At 14.3% G+C, this 22,945-nt stretch overlaps 1 protein-coding gene across 1 annotated transcript; it reads right to left on the bottom strand.

Moving 5' to 3' along the window:
- Positions 1-346: 346 nt before the first annotated feature.
- LOC135141082 (uncharacterized) lies at positions 347-15,989 on the bottom strand. Its single transcript, XM_064071934.1, has 10 exons — positions 15,979-15,989; positions 14,688-14,856; positions 13,127-13,199; positions 11,355-11,459; positions 10,152-10,244; positions 8,812-8,914; positions 7,919-7,986; positions 2,811-2,847; positions 1,133-1,315; positions 347-437 (listed from the first exon to the last, which is right to left on the bottom strand). Exons 1-10 carry the CDS (start codon positions 15,987-15,989, stop codon positions 347-349), a joined length of 933 nt encoding a protein of 310 aa, XP_063928004.1.
- Positions 15,990-22,945: the final 6,956 nt, after the last annotated feature.

Here is a 22,945-nt window from a genome sequence, read left to right on the forward strand (position 1 = left end):
CACGAATTTATAAGTTCAAAAGGAAATAAGTTAAAAGTATAGTAAAGTTACTTTTTCTGAAACTCAATAGGCACAACTTTCAAACAAAATTATACGAAAAAAAAAAAAAGGATCAAGACCTTTAGGAAAAGCAAAGAAGGCAAGCAATTTACAGGACAAAAATCTAACACGTGTGATTCACCTGTTTTTAAATTTGGGGCAAAACACGCGAGTACAACGTGGTATTATAGCAGATAAACACGTGATTAAGCAAGCGATTTATTTGGGGCAATAATTTGTAATTTTCAAAACTGTACAAAATACATAAAAAAAATTAAAAAAAATATTATTAATTATATAATAAATTTTATATAGTTTTATTTATCACAAACTCGCAAGGAAGTAATAATTCAGAGTGTTCGTTTTGAAAGTAAAATTTACATTCAACAGGAGAAGCTCTACTTTATTTATATATCATTATTAGTTTTAACGAATTAAAATAAAAAATTATTATATAAATATTTTAATAAAAAGTAAAAAAAAAAAAGATAGTAAGCGTATTACTTTATTATTATGTATCAAAAAAAATTTAATATAAAATTTTTTTATCGATATAGAAATATAGGATATATATAATATTTTTATTTGTTATTTTTTAATGTTTATTATGAAAAACTAATAAAAATCAATAAGCATATTTACTTATTAATATTATCCATTAATAAAATTATTATTACATATATATAAAAAAGTAAATAAGTATAAATGTATTTATTTATTATTATATAGTGAAGCGTTCTTTAAAATAGTTATATTTGAATATAATATTATAAAGTAAAAAAATATATTAAGCAAAAAATTTCTTTATTACAGATATGTCAAGTACTAGTTATTATGTTTATTTATATAGAATTTATTATTGTTATATGGAACAGTATAAGTCTCTATTATAATAAGTAACAATATTCTTTTTAAATATTACAAGGATTCATACAATTCTTTAATAAGAAAAAATATTAAATTAATAATAAAAGCTGATAAAAAATTTTATTTTAATAAAATTATTATTATTATTATCTACTAACAAAACTTTCAATAATAATAACATTACTTATTAGTAAATATAATAATAAAAGTAAAAACAAGAGTTTACATATTTAATAGCGACGTGTAGCTAATAAATGCTAGAGAAAGCCCCCGTCCAATTGAAAAACAGTATTCCCCCCTTAGAACGAATCCGAGTCTTTCCCGGTTTTCGTCATTTCCTCTATATATGGAAGCTTTGGCTCTCGCAACTTTCTTATTGGAGGATATATATGCTAAAAATAGTGCTCCGCTTTTTATAATGTTCATAAAAAATACTGCATTAATAGGCAAATTTTATTTGTTAATTTCATAAAAATATATTAAAAGTTCAAATATCAATACTTTTGAAAAATAATGATAAAGAAAAGTATGGAAAATATTTATTGAAGAGATAAAAAGTACAGAAAAGAATTAATTTTACCACTATAAAGTGAAAGAAGTTTTTATAAGCTGCCAAGTTTATAATAATAGTAGCAAAAGGCCAATTATAAACAAGTAATCGCGTCGCGGTATATCGTTAGCGGGGAAAAACAAATCACGTTATTATGAAGTTTCATAAGCCGTACGCAAATTGACACACGCAAGTAATATCGTGGCTAGCTTGAAAACGAGTGCTGATACGATTATAAAGCGAAATCTATATATATTTTTCTACCGAAATATCTAATAAAACGCTATAACATATATATCAGATCTCTTATTGGAAGAAACATTATAAACTTTCTTTTAATTGGAAGTACATGAACTAAACAAAAAGAGAGCAATTTTGCTAAGATATATGTACGCGTTTGATTGGCTAATTAAAACAATTTTAACAATGATTGGAGAGTAATAAGACATAATATAGCCAAAACACCAAAAATACAACCAATAAAATTTTGTTATATTTATTTATTGCGCAGCTCGTGCATTATATATTAAATACGCTGATCGGGTTTAATATGATTATAATAATTTTTTATATTTTGTATATTTACTATAAAAAATGATATATATAATAATATTCCTGATAAAAAGTTTTTATAATAACTTTTGGTATCATTAAATATATGATAAAAATAATATTCTTATTACTAATTTACATTTTAAATTATTACTTTTATTTATATATTATTTTTATATTTACTATAAAGAATAAAAATTATGATAAAATTAATAATGTTACTGATAAAAAATTATCGTAATTACTTTTGATATCATAATTTAAATATTATTTATTCTTTATAAAAAATATAAATATGATAAATATAATATTCTAATTACAAATTAAATATTTTAATAATAACTTTTTTGAATTGTATTATTTAATATAGAAAAAAATTTTAAAATAATTTTAATAAAACTATTTTTATTTATGATTTGTTGTATATATTAACAGATAAAAGCAAAAAAAAATAATACAATTTAAGATTTTTATTATCAACATTTATTATAAAATATTTAATTAATCACTTTTCATAAAAAATAAATTTATAAAAAGAAATAGAAAAAATATACTGTTAAATTATTAAAATGTATGGTAAATATTATTTTTTAGTTTATCATATTAACAAAAAAAATTATCATTACTTCTCGTAAATAACATTTTTCTGCTATTATCTTTTTAATATAAATATTTAAAAATATTATAAAAGTTTAAATAAGTTTACTAATAAGTTAAAATATATTATTTATTATGTAGAAAGTAAGTTCAAAAAAATTTATATATATAAAAGTTCGTTAATAACTGAATATATAAAAATTACGGGTGAGGCACGAAGGTGGAATAAAGTTTTCCATTGCCTATAATAATGATAATAATAATAATAATAAATAAAATTTTAAAATGTTACAGAGTACATATTATTATTTATAAAATATATATAAAAGCAAAGAAATGATATATTATATATAACATTATTGATAATAAAAAAGATTATTATTAATTTAAAAGGTCAAGTTTTACACGATTTAATATAATAAGATAAAAATAAATAAAATGTAATAATAATTATTAAAAATAAAGTAATGATGAATATTATTAAAAATAATATTAAAAAAAGTTAAATACTGTTCAAGATATATAACAAAAATAATAAATAATTAAAAAAAGATTATTAAAAATATATAAAATTAGTATTAATTTTATTATAATAGTATTATGATATCAATATAATAATGATAATAAGTTTCATACTCTTCATAATATTTAACAAAAATTACATTTAAAAAAAAGATTATTAAGAAAAATATAAAATTAGAATTATTCTTATTATAAAAAGTTAAAGAAGAATTAATGACAATAAGAAGTTTATTGTAAAAAAATAATATTATGATAAAAAAGAAATAATAATGAGAATAAGTTTAACACTATTCAAAATACTTAAAGATATAATCAAGAAGAATAAAAAATTAGTATTGTTTTTAATATTAAAAAGTTTAGTAAATGAATAATTTTATAAAATTGATATTATTATTATTATAAAACTATTAAAAAGAGAAATAACATTAATATGCTTATCATAACTAAACTAAATAATATTTTGAAAATATTATTAAATAAATATAAATTAAAAATACTATCACTAAAAAATGTAATAGTAAAAGATAATAATAACAAGTTTGCTAATATTATAATAAAAATTATAGTAAAAAAATATATTTATAAGTCTAATAAAATTTAAAAAACTTGGAAAAAATATTAAATAATGATTGTTAATAAAATTTTAAAATAATATTATTTATACTATGTAAAATTTAATAAGTATATATATCATAGAAAAAAAAGAATAATAGTATCAATAAGTTTATAATAAAAAATAATATTGTTATAAATAATTCATTGAAAAAATAATATTAACAAGTTTAATAATATAAGTATTTTTATTATAAAAAAGTAAATAAATAAATATTAGATAAAAAAGGAATAATTCTTAAAGTTCATTATATTATAATGATAATATATTTTAATATTTTAATAAATAAAATAAATAATATAAAGTTTACTACTATACAGAAAATAATTAAAAATGAAATATAAATATAGTATTCTTATTATTGTAAAAAATTACTGGATAAATAAAAAATAATAGTAAAAATTATTATTATTAAAAAAGTAATAAATATAAAATAGATATAACAATAAGTTTAAAGGTTGCAAAACTTAAAAAAAATTTAAAAAATTGAGAAATAATTATAATTTTATAAAATACTTAATAAGTAAATAAAAGTGGATAGATAAAAGTAATAATAATATAAAAAAATAATAAAATAAATAAGTTTATAAAAAAAATACTAATATACATTCAAAGCGCAACAAAAATAAAAAATTATATTATGGAAAAGATTATTATATAAAAAAATAATAATAGTAGTATTATGAAATACTTGAATAAAAATTATAATAATAGTAGAAAAATATGTGTTATAAGGTTAACAGAATTCAAAACTTTACCAAATGATAAATATAATATATTTATAGAAAATATATATAGAAAAAAAAAATTATCATAATTATAAATATAACATAAGTTAATAATATAATAATAAGTTAAACAGAATTGAAAGTTTAATTAAAAATAAAATAATATTTTGATTATAAAATATAATAAAAGTCAATAATAATAGTAATAAAGAAAACTCATGTATATGTAAATATAAAACTATAATATATATATATTTGGAAAGTAAAAAAATATACAATAATAAAGAGAAATAATTATAAATAAATAAATAAAATTTATAATACAATATTTTAAAAGTAAATAAATTATATAATGAAAAATAATAAATAGTATAATATATAAAATTAAAAAAAAAAGTTATAAAGTAAATATTATAAAATATCTAAGAATATAATAATGCTAGAAAAATAATTAGGAATAAATAATATTTTTATAAAATATTTAAAAAGTAAATAAAATAATAGTAATAATGAAAAATAAAAATGTTTAAAAATAAATAAAATATAATATGAAAATTTTTAATATATATTTATAGTAGAAAATAATATATTATAAAACAATAAAAATTTTAAAAATATATAAAAAATAATAATATTGTTAATATACAATTTAAAAGCAAATATAATAATAGAAAAATTATAAATAATTTATATTTTTATTATTAAATTTTTATAAATAAATTAATAGTAATAAAGTAAAATAATAAAAAGTAAAAAAAATTTAAAAAAAATGTAAACATAATATTATTATTAATAAATTATTTAGAAATTAAATAAAAAATAGTAAAAAAATGAATTTTTAAAAAAATATGAAAATAATAATTATAAAATATGTAAATATATAATTATAATAGAATAATCATAACTAATAAATAAAAGAAAATAAATAAAAATATTAATTGAAAATTAATAAATATTAAAATAATAATTAAAAAAAAAATTATATAATAATTAGATATTTTAAAAAAATAATAATAGTAGAAAAATAATCGAGTTTAACACATTTAATAGTATTTCTAATAAAATAAAAAAAGACTATATTCATGAATAAATAATTATAATTTAATATTAATAGAGGTAATATAATTTTATATATAATTATTTTTATTATTTATTAATTTTATTATATATTTTACTATAATTTTACTACTTACATTTTATTTTTATTTAAACATAAAATAAATATAGAAATAATAATAATAAAAAATGATAAAAAGTATTTTTATAATATCAATATTTAATTAAAGATATTAAAACGTTTCACGTAATAATAAATATCCATTAATAAAATTTATTATTCATAATAATATTTTTTTAATCATAATAAATAATAAATAACATTACAATATAAAAAAAGTAAATTAAAACAGATTAAAAATAATAAATAAATAGTATAGTAGAAAGAAAAATAGTAATAAGTTATATATGATAAAGCTCCACAATTACTTTTATAATTTTTTGAAATATAAACAATATATAAACAATTAATAAACTAATAAAAAGAAATATATAATGACAAAAAGTGTTATTAACGCTTAATAGAATAAAGAGTAATTAATATATAAAAAATAAAAATAAACAGTCACAAATGAAAACACCTTTTTTTTAAAAATATAAAAATATATAAATATATTATAAAAGTTATAAAAAAAAATATTAACAAAAATTATAATAAAAATGATAATAATAATTAAAAGTTTGAAAGGCTTAAAAAAATAGAACATATAAATACAATGTAATATATAATTAGTATTTAAATAATAAATATTAAAGTCTGTAATAAGATGAACATAAAATAATTTTAAACAGTAGAAAATAATAATAAGTAAAAGTTATTAAGTTTCAGTCCATCCGCCAGTAAAAAGTTTAAGCAAATAAACTAATTTATTATTACTATTTAGTTTTAATATTTATTAAATTACTTATTTCTGAATAATTCTATTATATTTTGTATATAATTACTATTAATTTTTTTTAACATTATATATATATAAAAAGAAAAATTATTTATTATTTATTATTTTATTATTATTATTTATATTATCTAATATACAGAAGCAATTATTACAATTCTAAATAATTATTATTACATATCGTATTTTTTGTAGTTCATAATATTTATTATTATTATTTATTTGATATTCAATACATATATATGAACTTTTAAAATAATTAATAAATATGCAAAGTTTTCTTTTTAACTAACAGTAATTAATTTTTAATAATTATTTACTTCAACTACTATTATTAATAGTATATATTTTCGATACACAAAAAAGCTTTTTAGAAATTATAAATAATAATTATTTATTTTTATTATTAATAGCTGTTTATTTTTTGTTTATTACTATTAAAAATATAATAAAATATTTTCACAAAAAATAATTCAAAAATAATAATTTATCAAAATTATTAATTATTTATTTTTAATAATAAGTAGTTTATTATAATTATAATTATTATTTTTATAATTATTGAAAATATAAAAGAAATTTCTACATATTAATAATAATTTTTATAATTAAATTAATTTTTTTTTTTAATAATACTTGCTTATTTTAATAATTATTATTATAAATTTATACTTTCTTTTAGTAATTTTTCTATTCAATATACAAAAAAAATCTAAAAATTAATAATAAATTTTTAATTTTATTAATAATAATTTATTTATTATTATTTATTTTAGATTAATGGTTGTTTATTTTATTTATACTTATATTTTTAATATAAAAAGTTACCTTCTAAAAATTTTTAATAATAATATATTATAATCGTTTGTTTATAAAAATAATTATTATTAATTATTATTTTATTTATATTTTTAATATAATAGAAGTACTCATGAAATATATAATAACAAGTTAGAAATATTTACATATATAGACATTATTTATTTTTTATTAATAGTTGTTTGATTTATTTATTATTATTAATTTATAATTTTAATATAGAAAAAGTATCTTCTAAAAAAATTCTATATTTAAATATTTATTATTTTGAAAAAAAATATTTAAATTTTTTATAAATTTCATTAATGTTATTATAAAAGTTTTTATTATTTATTATATTTATTTAATAAATAGTTGTTCATTTTTTATTATTACTATTAATTTACAATTTTAATATACAAAAGTATCTCTAAAAAATTTTAATAATTTATAATAAAAATAACAATTATTATTTTATATTATCATTAATTTTCATTTTTATAAAGAAAAACATATTAATAATTAATTATAATTTCTTATTTTAAGTTGTTTACTTATAAATAATAACAATTATTTCTTTTAATTATTAATTATTATTTTATATTAATATTTCCTTAAAAAAAAAGTAACTTTTCAAAGTTATTAACAAAAATATTAATTTTTTTTGTTATTTATTCATATTTTCAATATACAAAAGTACCTTTTAAAAATTCCTGTATAGCATTAATAACTTTAGAGGAGCGAATAATATAAAAACTTTTCACTGAACTTTATATTATGTTAATATAATAATAAAACGTTAGTAAATTTGAGTTACAAATAGAAATTAAAATAATGAATAGTAAAAAAATTATAATAACATAATAAAAAAATAGCTAATAAATATATTTATATGCTTCTTATAATTAACATATAAAAAGTATAAAGAAAAAAAAAACCTTTTAATAAAGAGTAGAGCCGATAAGTAAATTAGTTAAAATTATTGTTATGAATATTAATAAAAAAAGTAAATAAGCAAATAAATGTCTTGTGATTATATAAATAATAAAAATAATCTAAAAAGTATAAAAGCAGTTATAATAATAATAGCAAATAAGTAAAATCGTATAGCAATTATTAAAAATAATTGCGAATAAAAAATATTGTTATATTTATTTTAACTATAAAATATAGCAAAAATAGAAGTTATTACAATAATTATATTAATCACAATTTGGATTAAGTAAAATCGTTAAAATAACTACTATAAAAAAAATAATAATTATATTTATAATAATAATTAAAAATAAAAAATCGTTATAATTACTTTATAAAAAATTATATATGAAATGTAATTCATTATAATTATTATACTAATAATAATAATCGAGAACAAATAATATCGTTATAATAATTATTATATAAAAGTTAATCATCATTATAATAATTATATAAATAATAATATAAATTAAATAACTAAAGTTATAATTTTTTTCTTTATACAAATACAAAATTATATAAAAAATAAAAAAAAAAACATTAAAATTATGGTTATTACTCAATTAAAATAACGAACGATATAAAAAAAATTATGAAAACTGTTAAAATTATAACGAATCAAATAGCGAAAGCCAGTCGGACGGAGGCGAGGGATTCGCTACTTTTTTTGAAGACGGACGTTTGGCGAAAGTCTCGCTCTCTTCCGTATACAAACTTTCTAAGAAAAATAATAAATATATATATATTTAGTAAAATTTCTTAATATTTACTTTTTATAAGAGCTTCAATAGTTATTATTTTTATATTTGATTATTATATAAAATATTCATTTGTTAAAAAGTTGACTATTTATTGTAACAAAAGTTTATTCACTACTAATTTTATATTCTTATTTTAATTATAATAACATTTATATAAATTTTACTATTTACTTTTTATTTTTAATAAAAATTTTCTGTTTCGCCATTATTATTTATACTAAACGTAAAAGTTTATATTAAAATAAATTTTACTTTTATTAAAAATTATTTATACTTAAAATTTTAAAAAGTTAATAATTATCATATAAACTTTTTTTCTTAAAATATATTTTTATATTGTGATTGCATATACGTATTAATTATAAATTTTTTTTCTATTGTTTAATATATTTAATAACAAAAGTTTAAATTTAGAAATGATTTTTTTATATTTTATTAAAACAAATATTTAAGTTTTATATTAATATTAAATATTTTTTTACTTTTTACTACTACATTTTTTTTATAACAAAATTTTCAAATTTATACTGTTAATATTATATGCTTATTAATATTATTATATATTTCTAATAACAAAACTTTTAGTTTATTATTAAAACATATTTACACTTTAGTATTATTAAATATTTTATATAACAAAAACATCAGTTTAATATTAAAAATTTATTTACTTTTTATTATTATTAAATGTTTTAAAAATATAATTCAGTTTCGTATTAAAAATGAATATTTTTTACAATTTACTATCATAAATATTTAATATAACAAAATTTATCTATTTTATATTAAAAATGAACATTTTTATTACTATTATTACTAAATAATTCTTATAACAAAACCTTTAGTATTATTAAAATATTTTTATACCAAAACTTTAGTTTCTTGAAAACTTTTATTTTCGCAAAAAAATATTTTTTATTAATAACTTTCTCAGTTGTTATTAATTTTTTTCTACCAAAATTATGAGTTTTAATTTAAAAATGAATATTTTTTGTAACTGAAAATTTACTTTTAAAGTCTTTTATAGTATTTATTTTAGATGTTCTGTTATAATAAATATATATTCTCTTGTTTATGCAAAAAAATAATTTATTTATAATGTTAAACTTTTTATAGCTTATATATATAATATATATTATTACACATGATTATATATAAAAAAAACTTAATAAGAATAAATTCATTAGAGAATACTATTATATTCTTTTCCCGCATTGGTGTCTACATAGTCAAGTGGAAAAAAGGGTTTATTGAGTTGCAATTTTAAAAATGAATCGGCTTCAATCCCTTAATAATAATTAAAAAAAATAAATGTCTAAAAGAAAACCAAAGAAAATGTTAAAAAAATATATAAAGAAGTAAAAATAAATAAAAGAAAGTCAAACAGAAAATTTATATAATAAATAAATAATAAAAAATTATAATAACATCATATAAAAAGTAAAACAAAAAGTAGTAATTATTTATGCTACCTTGAAAAGCTGTATTTTTTTATTTATATAAAACGACGATTTTAAAAGAAATTCATAAAAAATAATGAAAAAAGTTCGCGCCAAATTTACTTTGTTTCTTTTGCATCACATTAAAACAAGTATATAAAGTCGTGAAACACGCAACTTTTTCAGAATTATAAAAATTTTTTCTATAAAAGTTCATGAGATAATTATATATATATAAGTATAAATAAAAATGTAATATATTTATATTTTTTTATTGAAAAGTCATATAAAATCAAAAAAGTTTAATAAAATTTTACATTTTTTTCAAAAAAAAATTAAGTTTTCTTAACCAATAGTAATGATTTTAAATCTACTGAAAATGTTACAAGATGTAATAAAAATTCATTAAATAATTTGTATATATTATTCAATAAAAAATACAAAAGTTCTAAACCAGAAACTCTAAAATTATCTTATAATTCACTAAATTAATTCCTTTTTATGACCCATTAAAATTATTTTAAAAATGGTTAAAAAAATTAAGATAAAAAATATTAATCAAAGTTTTAATGAAGATACTACTGGCCAATAAATAATGAAAAAAAGCTCTCACAGAAATTTTTCTTTAATATCCTTTAAATTCACTAAAAAATTAATTATTGAAAAAAATTTATAACCAATAAGAATATTTGGAAATTATTGAGTTAGAATTAAAATTCATTAAAAATACTACTGACCAATACAAAATTCGCACAATATTAAACTTTTTTCTTATAAATTCACTTAAAAAATGATTGGTAGTTTTTATGACCAATAAAAATAATTTAAAATTGAGCAAAAAAGTTGTATAAATAATGAATATTCATATTTTCCTATAAAAACATGTATGAGAGCATCAATGAAACTTTTAAATGTCCTAAATCCGTTAAAGAATAAAGAAGCAAGTATGAAAACTGACCAGTAGCAGAAGCTCCAGCGTATATTAATGAAAGCCAAATATCCAAACCCCAATTGTTGGGAACCACGAGTTCGTAGCCGTCCCCAAAACTGTAAGCTTCTTTTACTACATAATAAAAAGTAATAAAATATATATTAGCTAAGCTTTTTCTTAAGAATAATGAACTTGAAAATTTTTTGTAAAAGTTTGATTATTACAATAAAAATATTGTAATAGTATTTATTTTTGCTTAACTTTAGAATAATAAATAATAAATAAATTTAATTTTTGGCAGTTGAAATAAACATTGTAATAATGAAAGTATTGTATAGTAATATATATATGTATATAATAACCCTTCTTTATTTTGATTAATATCATAAGAAAACACATTAGCTTAACTTTTGAATTAAAAATAATGAATAACTTTTACTTATTATAATAAAAAAAAATTTTTAATTATAATAAGACTATATATTAACTAAATTTTTTTAATAAAAAATTGTAACTTTTATCCTTATAAAAGTTGAAACAAAATTATTATAACGAAAGGTTATAGAGTTGGAAAAAATAATTACTTTTTTCTTTTTTTTTTAATATTAAAAAATAAGAAATGCAGTATGTAATCTTTTTATAATATTATCTTTATAAAAGTTAGAAATAAATAATAAAAAGTTCTTCTTATACTTGATAATATAAAGAAATTTATAGTTGTCAAACTTTTTAAAAAAAAATAATAAATTACTTTTATTATCTTTAAAAAGTTAGAAATAAATATTATTAAAAAGTTTGAGGAGACTTTTTTTTTTGCTTAATAATAAGTTAAAAAATATAGACCAGAAAAGCTTTTTCATATAAAATAATAAAAATTTACTTAGCAGCTTTACTAAAGTTCAAAATAAATAGTTTCTTAATAAAAATGTTGAGTGGTAAAAAACCTAATGATTTTCTTTTATTTTTTAATAATAGATAAGATATATACAATCAAACTTATTTAAGAAATAGTAAATATTTTTCTATTAATTATTATAGTGAAGTATAATTGTTATTATAATAAAAGTCTTGCTTTGAAAATAAATTATATAAATACTTCTGATTTTAAATAAGAATATTTTACATAAATTAGAACAAAAGTATATAATTTTTTAAAAAAGACAAAATAAACTTATATAAAGTGTTGTATTTGTTATTAACTATTAACATCAGAGGTAGTTTTTTTTAATTATTATAATTATAATATGCAGTAGAAAACAAAATAATAACTTTTTATTTAAAAAATGTATAATTATTATTATTTATTACCAATAAAATATACGAAAATTGTATAAAATAGCAACAATATCATAATAAATATTAAATGTTTAAAGATAGAAGTGAAACCAATCAATTATATACATGTCATTATAGTTGCAATGATCGAAAGTAGTAAAAATAAATAATAGAATTATTCACTAAAAATATTATCAAATTTATAACTAATAGACGCTCAAAACTGTTATATAAACCAATTAAACTTATGAATGCCAAAAACAGTTCTCTCCATATAAAAATTAAAAAATAAGGTTTCATAAATTCATTTAAAATGAAAATTGTTATAATTATACTTTTACTGATTAACAACCAATAAATGCTAAGAAAAGATTGTATAAACCAGTTATAGTTAATTTTACTTGAAATTTTTCAATAGCATTATTAATAAATTCTTAATATACTATTGGTATAGTTAAAGTTGAAAAATGGGAAGTTGAATAAATGTAATCAATAGGAAAATGAAAAGTTGACACGTTATATACGTTGGGAATTTTTTATCACGAGTATCGGAATTTTCAGTGAGTTTTCAAACAGCGAATCATCTTTTATAACGAGCTGAAGAAAGTAAAGAAGTTTATTATAAAATATTAAGAAAAGCCTAATAATAATAATAAAGTATTCGTACTAGTAGAATTAAACCTTATTATAATTTATATTAAAAAAAATTATTAATAAAAATAATTTTCTTTAGAACATAAAGAAACCTTTTATGTAAGGAAAAATTTACTTTCAAAAAGTTAAAAAGGAATGTTTTTAATAACCTATAGTCTCACGTAAAAAACACTGATTTTTTATTAAATATAAAAAGTTATCATAACAATAAAAAAAGTTACTATAATTTTTTTATGATACGCATAATATTAAGTAATCATATTTATATAAAATGTTTAGCGAACTATATTTTTATAAAAATAATATCATCTGGTACTTGTTATAACACTAAAAAGTTTAAAACTTTTTTATGTAAAAGAAATTTTTTTTCTATACCAAAAAGTTTATAATATAAAATTTTTTATAATTACAGAAAGTGATTATTCTTTATATATATATTAAAGAGTTTTTAAAAATATGTTTTTATTATAATTAATAAACTTAATAATTTATATATGTTAAAAAAATCGAAATTAAATATAAAATATTTTCATAGCAAATTTAATAAAAAAAACCTTTATAAATTATAAACATAATTTTTAATATAAAACGCTTTAAAAAGTTATTAAATATTAAAATTTAATGATAATATAAACTTTTATAAGAATTAATAAAATTTATAATTTTTATATAAATAATATAATAAAAACAAAAAATTAAAAGTTTACTAAAAGTATGAATAAACGTTTTAAAATTTATAGTTCATTTTTAAATTAATAAATAAATGTTTTAAAAATTATTATAATATTATAAAAGTAAATAAATAATAAATAAGTAAAGTTTTAATAATTGTATTTAAATTAAAAGTAAATAAAGTTTGAAAATTTATACTCTAGATTTATTAAATGTAAATAAATTCATAATAAATATATAAAGTTTAAAAAATTAGATTTATTATAAGTAATAAATATAAAGTTTTAAGAAATATAAATAAATATATAGATATATATAACTTTAAAAAAAATATATTTTTTATATTATTATATTACAAAAAGTAAATTATAAATTATAATTATTATAACTTTTTTAAAATCTACAAGTAAAGTTATAACAAATATAATACTATTTTATTACAAGTAAGTAAATAAAGAATAAATAAAAAAATTAAAAAATTAATGAAATTTGAAGCCAAAAAACGCCTACCCTTTACAAAAGTACGCTAAAAAACTTTAATACGTGCCTTATTTAGAATGAACGACGCTTAAAAATCCTTTTAAAAACGACATATATAAATTTTAACGGATATTAAATTGAAAACTTTTTGTTATTAGTCGATATTTTATGTTTAAAAATATTTATAAAAATAAAGCGAATAAAAAAAATATTATAACTAAAGTAAGCACAATAATATTAAAAATATATATATAAAAATGTATAAAAAATATTATAAACCGAAGAAAGTAACTGATTCACTTTAAAAGTTGAACACTTCAGCCTCTCCTCTGACGATTTTTCAAAATCATTAATGTCAAAATTTTTAAAAATGGCGGGAAATTCAGGTGCAAGTAGGGTTTCAGGTTTTTTAGTGAAAAAAGGTTTGTTTTTCCCTCCAAAAATAATTCTAAAATAAATTTTGGTATATAAAAGTTTTTTATTATTATTAATAGAGAATAAAAGTTAAAAGAAAACATTCTAATTAATTGTATTTATATAAATATTACTATCAACAATTATTATATAATTCTTGTCATGTATAGAAAATAAATTTTTTTTAAATAAAAGGAAACGAAAAAATTAGGTATTAAATTGAATAAAGTGTTAAAAAAAAATTAAGAGAAAATTTGAAAAAACTATTAAACATTTAAAATAATAATAACTAAAATCAGTACCGAATGTCGTAAACTTTCATAAAAAAAACGGATCCGGGAAGTATAGAGCGCTCAACAATTTTATTGTTAACACTTTTCAACAAAACGTCATTATTATTGGTGTTATTATTGTTATTATTATTACTATTATTATTACTATTATTTTTATTATGAACAAAATTCAAAGCGCTACTGATAACTTTCAAACTTTTCGGGCCTTTTAAAGAAAACTTGCAGAATTTTCCTTTTAACTGTACAATTTGGCCTTTTTTTCAAAATAAATTTTATAAAATACTATAAAAGTAGTAATATAAATACATTTAATTATTAATTATTATTGGTATTATTTTATAATCTTTTGCTTCATTACTAATTAAGCCATGTGAAAGGAATACCAGTCCACCAATAATATAAGCTTGATACGAAAAGGCAAGTAAAATTTACATTTAATTTTTTTATTTTTATAATTATCATATATATATATTTTTCTAATACTTTTTAATTATAATAACTTGAATAATTTTTACTAATTATTTTTATAGTAATTAAGGTTTACATAATTTTTAAATATGCATAATTATTATTAAAATTTATATAATTATTTTTTTTTACTTTGATATATATTAATTTTTAACTTCCTTAAATAAAGTCATAATAAAAATTTATTAGTTTACTATTAATATATTTTTATTAGTTATTTATAGTAATAATTACTTTATTTATAATTAAAAATATTAAGATTTTTTTTTTTTCTTATTAATAATAACAATAACAAAAATATTAATATTATAAATTATTGTCATAAACAATATTGTAATTATATATTCTTATTTTATAATAGTTATATGATTATTTTTATTCAGTAATACCATTACGTTACTATCATTATAATCTATTCAATAGGATTATTATATTTATTCCTTCCTGTAATTAATTACTATTATTATTGTTTTTACGGAATTATTATATTATTACTTATTATTATAAATTAATTCATTAGAATTATTATACTTATAAATATTACTTATAATTTATTATTATTTATATTACTTATACTTTTTATTACATTATACTAATTATAACTTCATTTAATAGCATTATTACATTATAACTTGTTATTTATTACTATTAAATTTTACTATTATGATTTATTTAACAGCATCATTATATAATAATTTAATTTTTCAATATTATTAATACGTTATTATGTTACTAAGCTATCTAACAGCATTATTATATTTTTACTTATTATTATTTATGATAGCATAGTTATATATTATACTATTACTTATTATTTATTATTATAATATATATTAATCGTTATTATTAATGACGTTATTATTATAACTACTTAATGGCATTACTTACTTATTTTATAACTTATTATAATAATTACTTTCAGTAATTATTTTATATGTTAGTATATACTTATTATTATAAAAATTTATTTCATTTTTAATAGTGCTTTCTCTATTTTTCATTATTTAAATTATTATTATTCCTATTTATTATAAATTTTATTTATTTTTATTTCATTTTTAGTATTATGTTTACTTTTTTATTATTATCTATAATTACTATTATCCCTATTTTTATTATTATTTATACTTATGCTAACGTTATCAGTAGTATATTTTTATTAATATTGCTTTTATTATATATATATATAAAACTACAATGTTCTGGTTTAGCATCAAAAAAAAGCTGAAAAACTTCATCGTAACATGAAGGATGACAGAAAATCCAAAGTTTGATTTCATTATATTTTATTCTGATAAAAAAAATATAAAATAAAAAAAAATTAATAAAAGTATAACTTTAAATTTATAAGTAAAACTTGAACAGAATTTATAAAGAAAAAGATTACAAACTCGTAAAAGGTATTTAAAACAAAGATAACTTTTAATAAAACTTATAATAATTCTAAAAAATAATAAACTTTAAAATTTTGTAAAATCAAAATTCAAATTAATTCTATATATAATAAATTTTTAAAAAGTATAGGTGACTTATAGAAAAACATAAAATAATTCTAATGAAAATATAAGACATATATAAAATTATAATAAATTTGAAAAAATATGAAATAAAAAATAAAAAAAGGTAGTTTATTGTAAAAATAGAAGTAAAGTTTGAAATGTATATATAAGAAATTATAAAAAACAAAAATTAGAGGGGTATAGTTTACAGTAAAACTAAAATGGAAGTTTTTAAAAAATAATAATATATATATATAAATATTATAAATATAAAAAAAGTTATAAAATTACGATAAACCTGTAATTTTTCTAAGTAAGAAAAAAATTAAAGAAAACATATAATTATATAAACGAGTAAAAAAAAAGTATATAAAATAAAAAGATAAAATTACAGTACAATTTGAAAAATTTAAAGAAAATAAATTAAAAAAAGGATTAAAAAAATTAAGAGAACGTCAATTTAAGGTAAAACTAGAAATAAATAATATAATAATAAAATAATATATACATAACATTATAATATATTATAAAAAAAGTATAAAAATTAGAAAAGGATAGTTTAAGAAAAAACGATATATTTTTAAATATAAAAAAAATTAACAAAGTTATGAAAAACTTGCAAAATGTATAACAAAATAAAAAAAGATAAATTAAAGTAAAACTTGATTTATATTAATGTTGAGATATAAAAAAATTAAAATAACCTTGAAAAATATATTAAGTAATAATAATTAAAAAATTAAATGATGTAAAAAAGGAATAAAATTCTTTAAATTTTTATCAATAATAATAAATATTAAAAAAATAAGAGATAATATAATTATAAAAATAAACGAAAAAATTTTTTAGAATAATAAATTATATATTAATAAAAATAAATACATTTTTATGGTGGAAAAGAAGTAATCCAAAATAAATATTATTAATAAATTTAATGATTGTTAAGTATTTTTTGATATCAAAGTTAGGCAGTTCTATATTTATTACTATAATACTTCACATAATCGTAAAATAAAAGTAAATTCTACTGCACAAGTAATTATTTATAATTATTTTTTTTTAATATTAAAAAATATATAAAAATATTTTTATTTACAAAAATAATAATAAAAATTCTTTATATACTTTATTATTAGAATTATCTACACAATAATTAAATTTACTATAAAAGTTTATAATTGCTGAATAATAGTAAAATAATTATTTATTCATATTTTTTAAGGAAATAATAATAATTATAAATAGTTTGTAATGTTTCAGTTTTATAACTTTTAATAAAAAAATAATTATAAATCAATATAAAAATGCAGTGTACTCATAATTATTATTTACATGCACCAAAAAATATTAAAAAGCATATAAAATAATAAATAAAAAAAATACGTAAGGAGTATTATTATCTGCACAATTATTATAAAAATCTAAAAAAGTAACTGTAATATATAAATAAGTAATACTTCTATTATAAAATATATATCATTATTATATTGAAAATCAAAATAAAAGAAAATATAAATGATAATTCCTGTTTATCTAATTTTTTATTTTATGAATTTTTAGTACAAATATTTCATAAACTTAAAAAATTACAATAATAAAAGGTATAAAAGAAAAAGTAGTTATTATAAAAAAAAAGTTATAAATATTTAAATAACAAATAAAAAAAAGAAAAAAAGTAAAATATGTAAATATTTCAATAATTATAAAAATACCACCACGAATGATAGGTATAAGAATTAATAATAATTATAAATATTAGATATTTTACAATACATTAATATTATTATCCTCAATTTTATTAATAAAAAAATTAGAAATAATAAGAATAATAAAAATAATAAAAAATATTAATTATTATTATTATAATAATAAAAGTTAAAATAAAACAATAAGGTTATCTCTAGGGCGAAATAATATATTTTTCAAGTGCATAAATTCAATAAACCTTTTCTAAAAATATTAAAATATAAAAAAAAAGTATAATAATAATATGAATATAAATAAAAAATAAATAGAAATAATTAAAAATTATTAAAAAAGGGATAAATAAAATATAAAAATATTAAATATATAAAAATACTAATAAATAATAAATAATAAATATAAAATAAATATTATATATAAAAAAGAGAAATCAATAAGATATAAAATTAATAAATATATAATAATAAGAACAATAGATAATAAATAAATATAAATAAAAAAATGTAGAAGAAAAAGAATTAATGAAATAAAGATAATATCTATATAATACTAATAATAAAAAATTAATGAATATAAATATTAATAAACAAACTAAATAAGAATAATAAAAAGAATTATTAAAGTATAAAAATTATAAATATAAATATAAATAAACAAAAATAAATAATAATATCCAAAAAGGGGAATAAGTAATTATATTAAAATAAAAAATTATAAAGAAATAACAATATATTATAAAAAAGTTAATATATGTGAATATAGATAAATAAAAAAATGGAGAAATAAAATATTAATAAATACTTTAACAAGTATAATGAATACCTCCACGAATGAAAGATATAAGAAACTAGAGCGACCGCTTCATAAGGAAACATTTCACTTTTATGAAGAACAATTTCTTCATAAAAAACTTGAGCAAAACTTCTACGTAGTAGTTTTATAGTTATTAGAGAACATATATAATAATATATATACCTAAGTAGAATATAATAATAAACAGAATTTTAATTATAAAGAAACTTGGAGAAACTTATTTAGTATTATATAAGAATAATAAAATATTATATAGTTTATATATAATTACCTATATATAATTTTATTTTATATAATAATAAAGTATTTAGTACTTTATTAAAAAAACATATTAGAAGTTATTACAAAGAAAATTATTCTTTAACGATTTCTTATAAATAAATAAATAAAAATTTTTTAAAAATTATAATAGTTAACAGGAATATTTATAATATGTAATAAAAAAAACTAAAAGTAAAATTCTATTTAGTATTCCTATAATAAAAAATAAAAAATTTATAAAAAATAAATAAAGATAAAATATTATAAGCAGAAATATTTGTTTTTCTTATATAAAAAAATAAAAAGAACTTTTATTTATTTTTTAAATATAAAATCTAAAAAAAATTGATTATAAATGCAAAAAAATAAATAAATTTTATATAAAGGTATAAAATAATAATATTCAGTAATATTTATATTGTTAAAATAATAAAAAATAAATAATATTTTATTTTTAAAAGTTTTATAATAAACAAACAATAAAAAATTATATAAAAAATTATTAATAAATAGTTAAAAAAAAATTATCAAGTACAAAAGAAATTATTACAAAAAATATAAAAAAATATATAATATTCTTATAAAGTTTTAAAGAAAAATTAAAAAAATAATATGAATTAAATATTAGTTTTATAAAAAATAAAAGTAAAAGAAGAAGTATTTTTTATATTTTATTATAAATAACTTAAAAAAAATTTATTAATTATTTTATTCCAAAAATGGTTACATGATACAAAATAATAATATATATAATTTTTTAAAAAATTAATAGAAATAATAGAAAAATAGAATAAGAAATATTAAAATTGTACAGTAACTAAAAAGAAAAAATAATATAACATAATAATATTAAATAGTAAAATAAGAAATTTTCCTTAAGTTTTATTTGACATAATAAAAATGAAATTATAATGTATAATAAAAAGTAAAATGTTGATATATACTATAAGATTTTTCTTATATAGCTTTATAAAATATAATAAAGATCAAAAGTAGAAACTCTTAAAAAAGGTAATAGATAAAAAATAGTTTTTTATAGACTCATGAAAAACAGATTTTTTTATATAAATAAAAATAAATAATACTACTAATTAAAATATATTAAAAAGTTGTTTTTCTATAAAAAAAATTATTTAAATATCAAAAATAATTTTTAAAAAAAAGCATTCCATAATAAAAAAAGTAGAGCACGTTATAAGTGTTCCTATAATAATAAAAATAAAAATAATTTTATAAATATAAAAATCAAAAACAAAAATATTTATAAATACTATAATAGAAATTAACTTTTATAATTTTAATATAAAATAAAATTATTTCATATAAAAAATAGAATAGTAATAAAATATATAATATTATTTTTATATACTCAAACTTTTATAGTAATTTAAAAGTATTATATAAATGAAATTAATATATTAAGTGTTTTTTATAGAATAATAAAGGCATAATATAATACGAAAATATATATTTATAATATAAATAATATTAAAAAAAAATTGTTAAAGTAGTATAATTATTCTTAGTTTCTTTGTTAATAATTACAAAAAAGAATATGTTTTCTTTAAAAACTTAAAACATTAGTTATTTAATTTTAAAATTGTAAAGATTTTTAATATAATATGATTTTTTGGTATAAATTTTAACGAAAACATAGAAATGAAGTTACTTTTCTTTATAAACTTGAAAAAGGTTTGTTTCGGCAATAAAAATAGTTCCGTAAATAAAAATATAATTTAAAAAGTATATAATAACGATAAAGTGATAAATATTATTATACATAATAAAAATAATAATATATGATATGTAAAAAGATAAACATTAATATTAAAAAACTTAAATAATTAATAATACATTATTTTTAGAGTTCTAAGTATTACTAAGTGTAATATTATTAATGTTAATATAAAACCTTTTATAAATAAATAATAAATTATAAAGTTTTCAATTAATTTTCAAGAATAAGATTAATATAATAGTAGTAATTATAGTTATAATCATAAGTAATAAGAATAGTTACAATTACTAAATATAATAAAAATATTAATACCAATATTCATATAATATTTAAAAAATATATATTTTAATTGTAATATTTGCAAATTATAATAATAGAATTATTGCAATTATATTAACATTAACAGTAGGGATAAAATTTTTAGTAATAAAAAAATTTATATATTAGTAAATATAATAATATTAACTATTTATAGTAAATATATATTATAAAAAATATATTTTACAGGTTTATAATAATATACTAGAAGTATAGTGACTCTCATTATGAAAAAATAATTTGTTAATAAATAATAGCAATAAATATATTAATAGTTTTTGTAGAATTTTATATAATCCATTAATAATAATAAGAATAATACTAGGATATAATTTTTAGTTATAAAAAAAAGTTATGTATTACTAAATATATTAAATATTAATATCAATATTACATAATAACTTTTATATACTATAATGTATTAAAAATATTTATACAATTTAATTTTTATTATAAAATATTTATATTTATAATTTTAATATGAATAGTAATAATAAATTAATATTATAAAATTATAATAATACAAGTTATATAGTAAATTTCAGAAAAAATTATAGAATAGTATATATATATCATTAGTTAATATACTAATAAATATCTAAAAATATTATATTAGTAACAAGTATAATAATAATTAAAATATTATTCATATGATAACTTTGGAATATAATAACTTATTAATAAAGAAAATAATATTACTAACTATAATTTTAATAGTAATATTAACTTTCAAAAATAATAAAAAAAATAGTATTGTTATTATATAAACAATTATAATAAGAACAGTAGTGGTGATGCTAATAATTATATATTATTAATAATTATGAAAAATAAATATTAATAATATTATTAATGTGATAATTTTTAAGTAGACTAATAAATATAAAAGTTTATTATAAAAAATTATTTATTACCAAGTATAATAATCATAATAACTACTTTATTATTAATAGTTCCAAACAGAAATAAATTAATATGAATATGTAAGTATAATTAACCAATAGAAATAGGAAATAATAATAATAATCA

The sequence above is a fragment of the Zophobas morio genome, unplaced genomic scaffold, assembly GCF_036711695.1.
Source record: "Zophobas morio isolate AGI-343-1 ecotype UQ-CSIRO unplaced genomic scaffold, CSIRO_AGI_Zmor_V1 ptg000042l, whole genome shotgun sequence".
Taxonomy (NCBI): Eukaryota; Metazoa; Arthropoda; class Insecta; order Coleoptera; family Tenebrionidae; genus Zophobas; species Zophobas morio.

Excerpts from the sequence above, each read along its gene's own strand:
- LOC135141082 (XM_064071934.1), bottom strand. Across the intron at positions 8,915-10,151 it reads TGCGGGAAAAGAATATAATA|AAAGTTTGTATACGGAAGAG; the intron begins GTATTCTCTAAT and ends TATTTTTCTTAG. Across the intron at positions 2,848-7,918 it reads TATACAGGAATTTTTAAAAG|GCAATGGAAAACTTTATTCC; the intron begins GTACTTTTGTAT and ends TCATTATTATAG.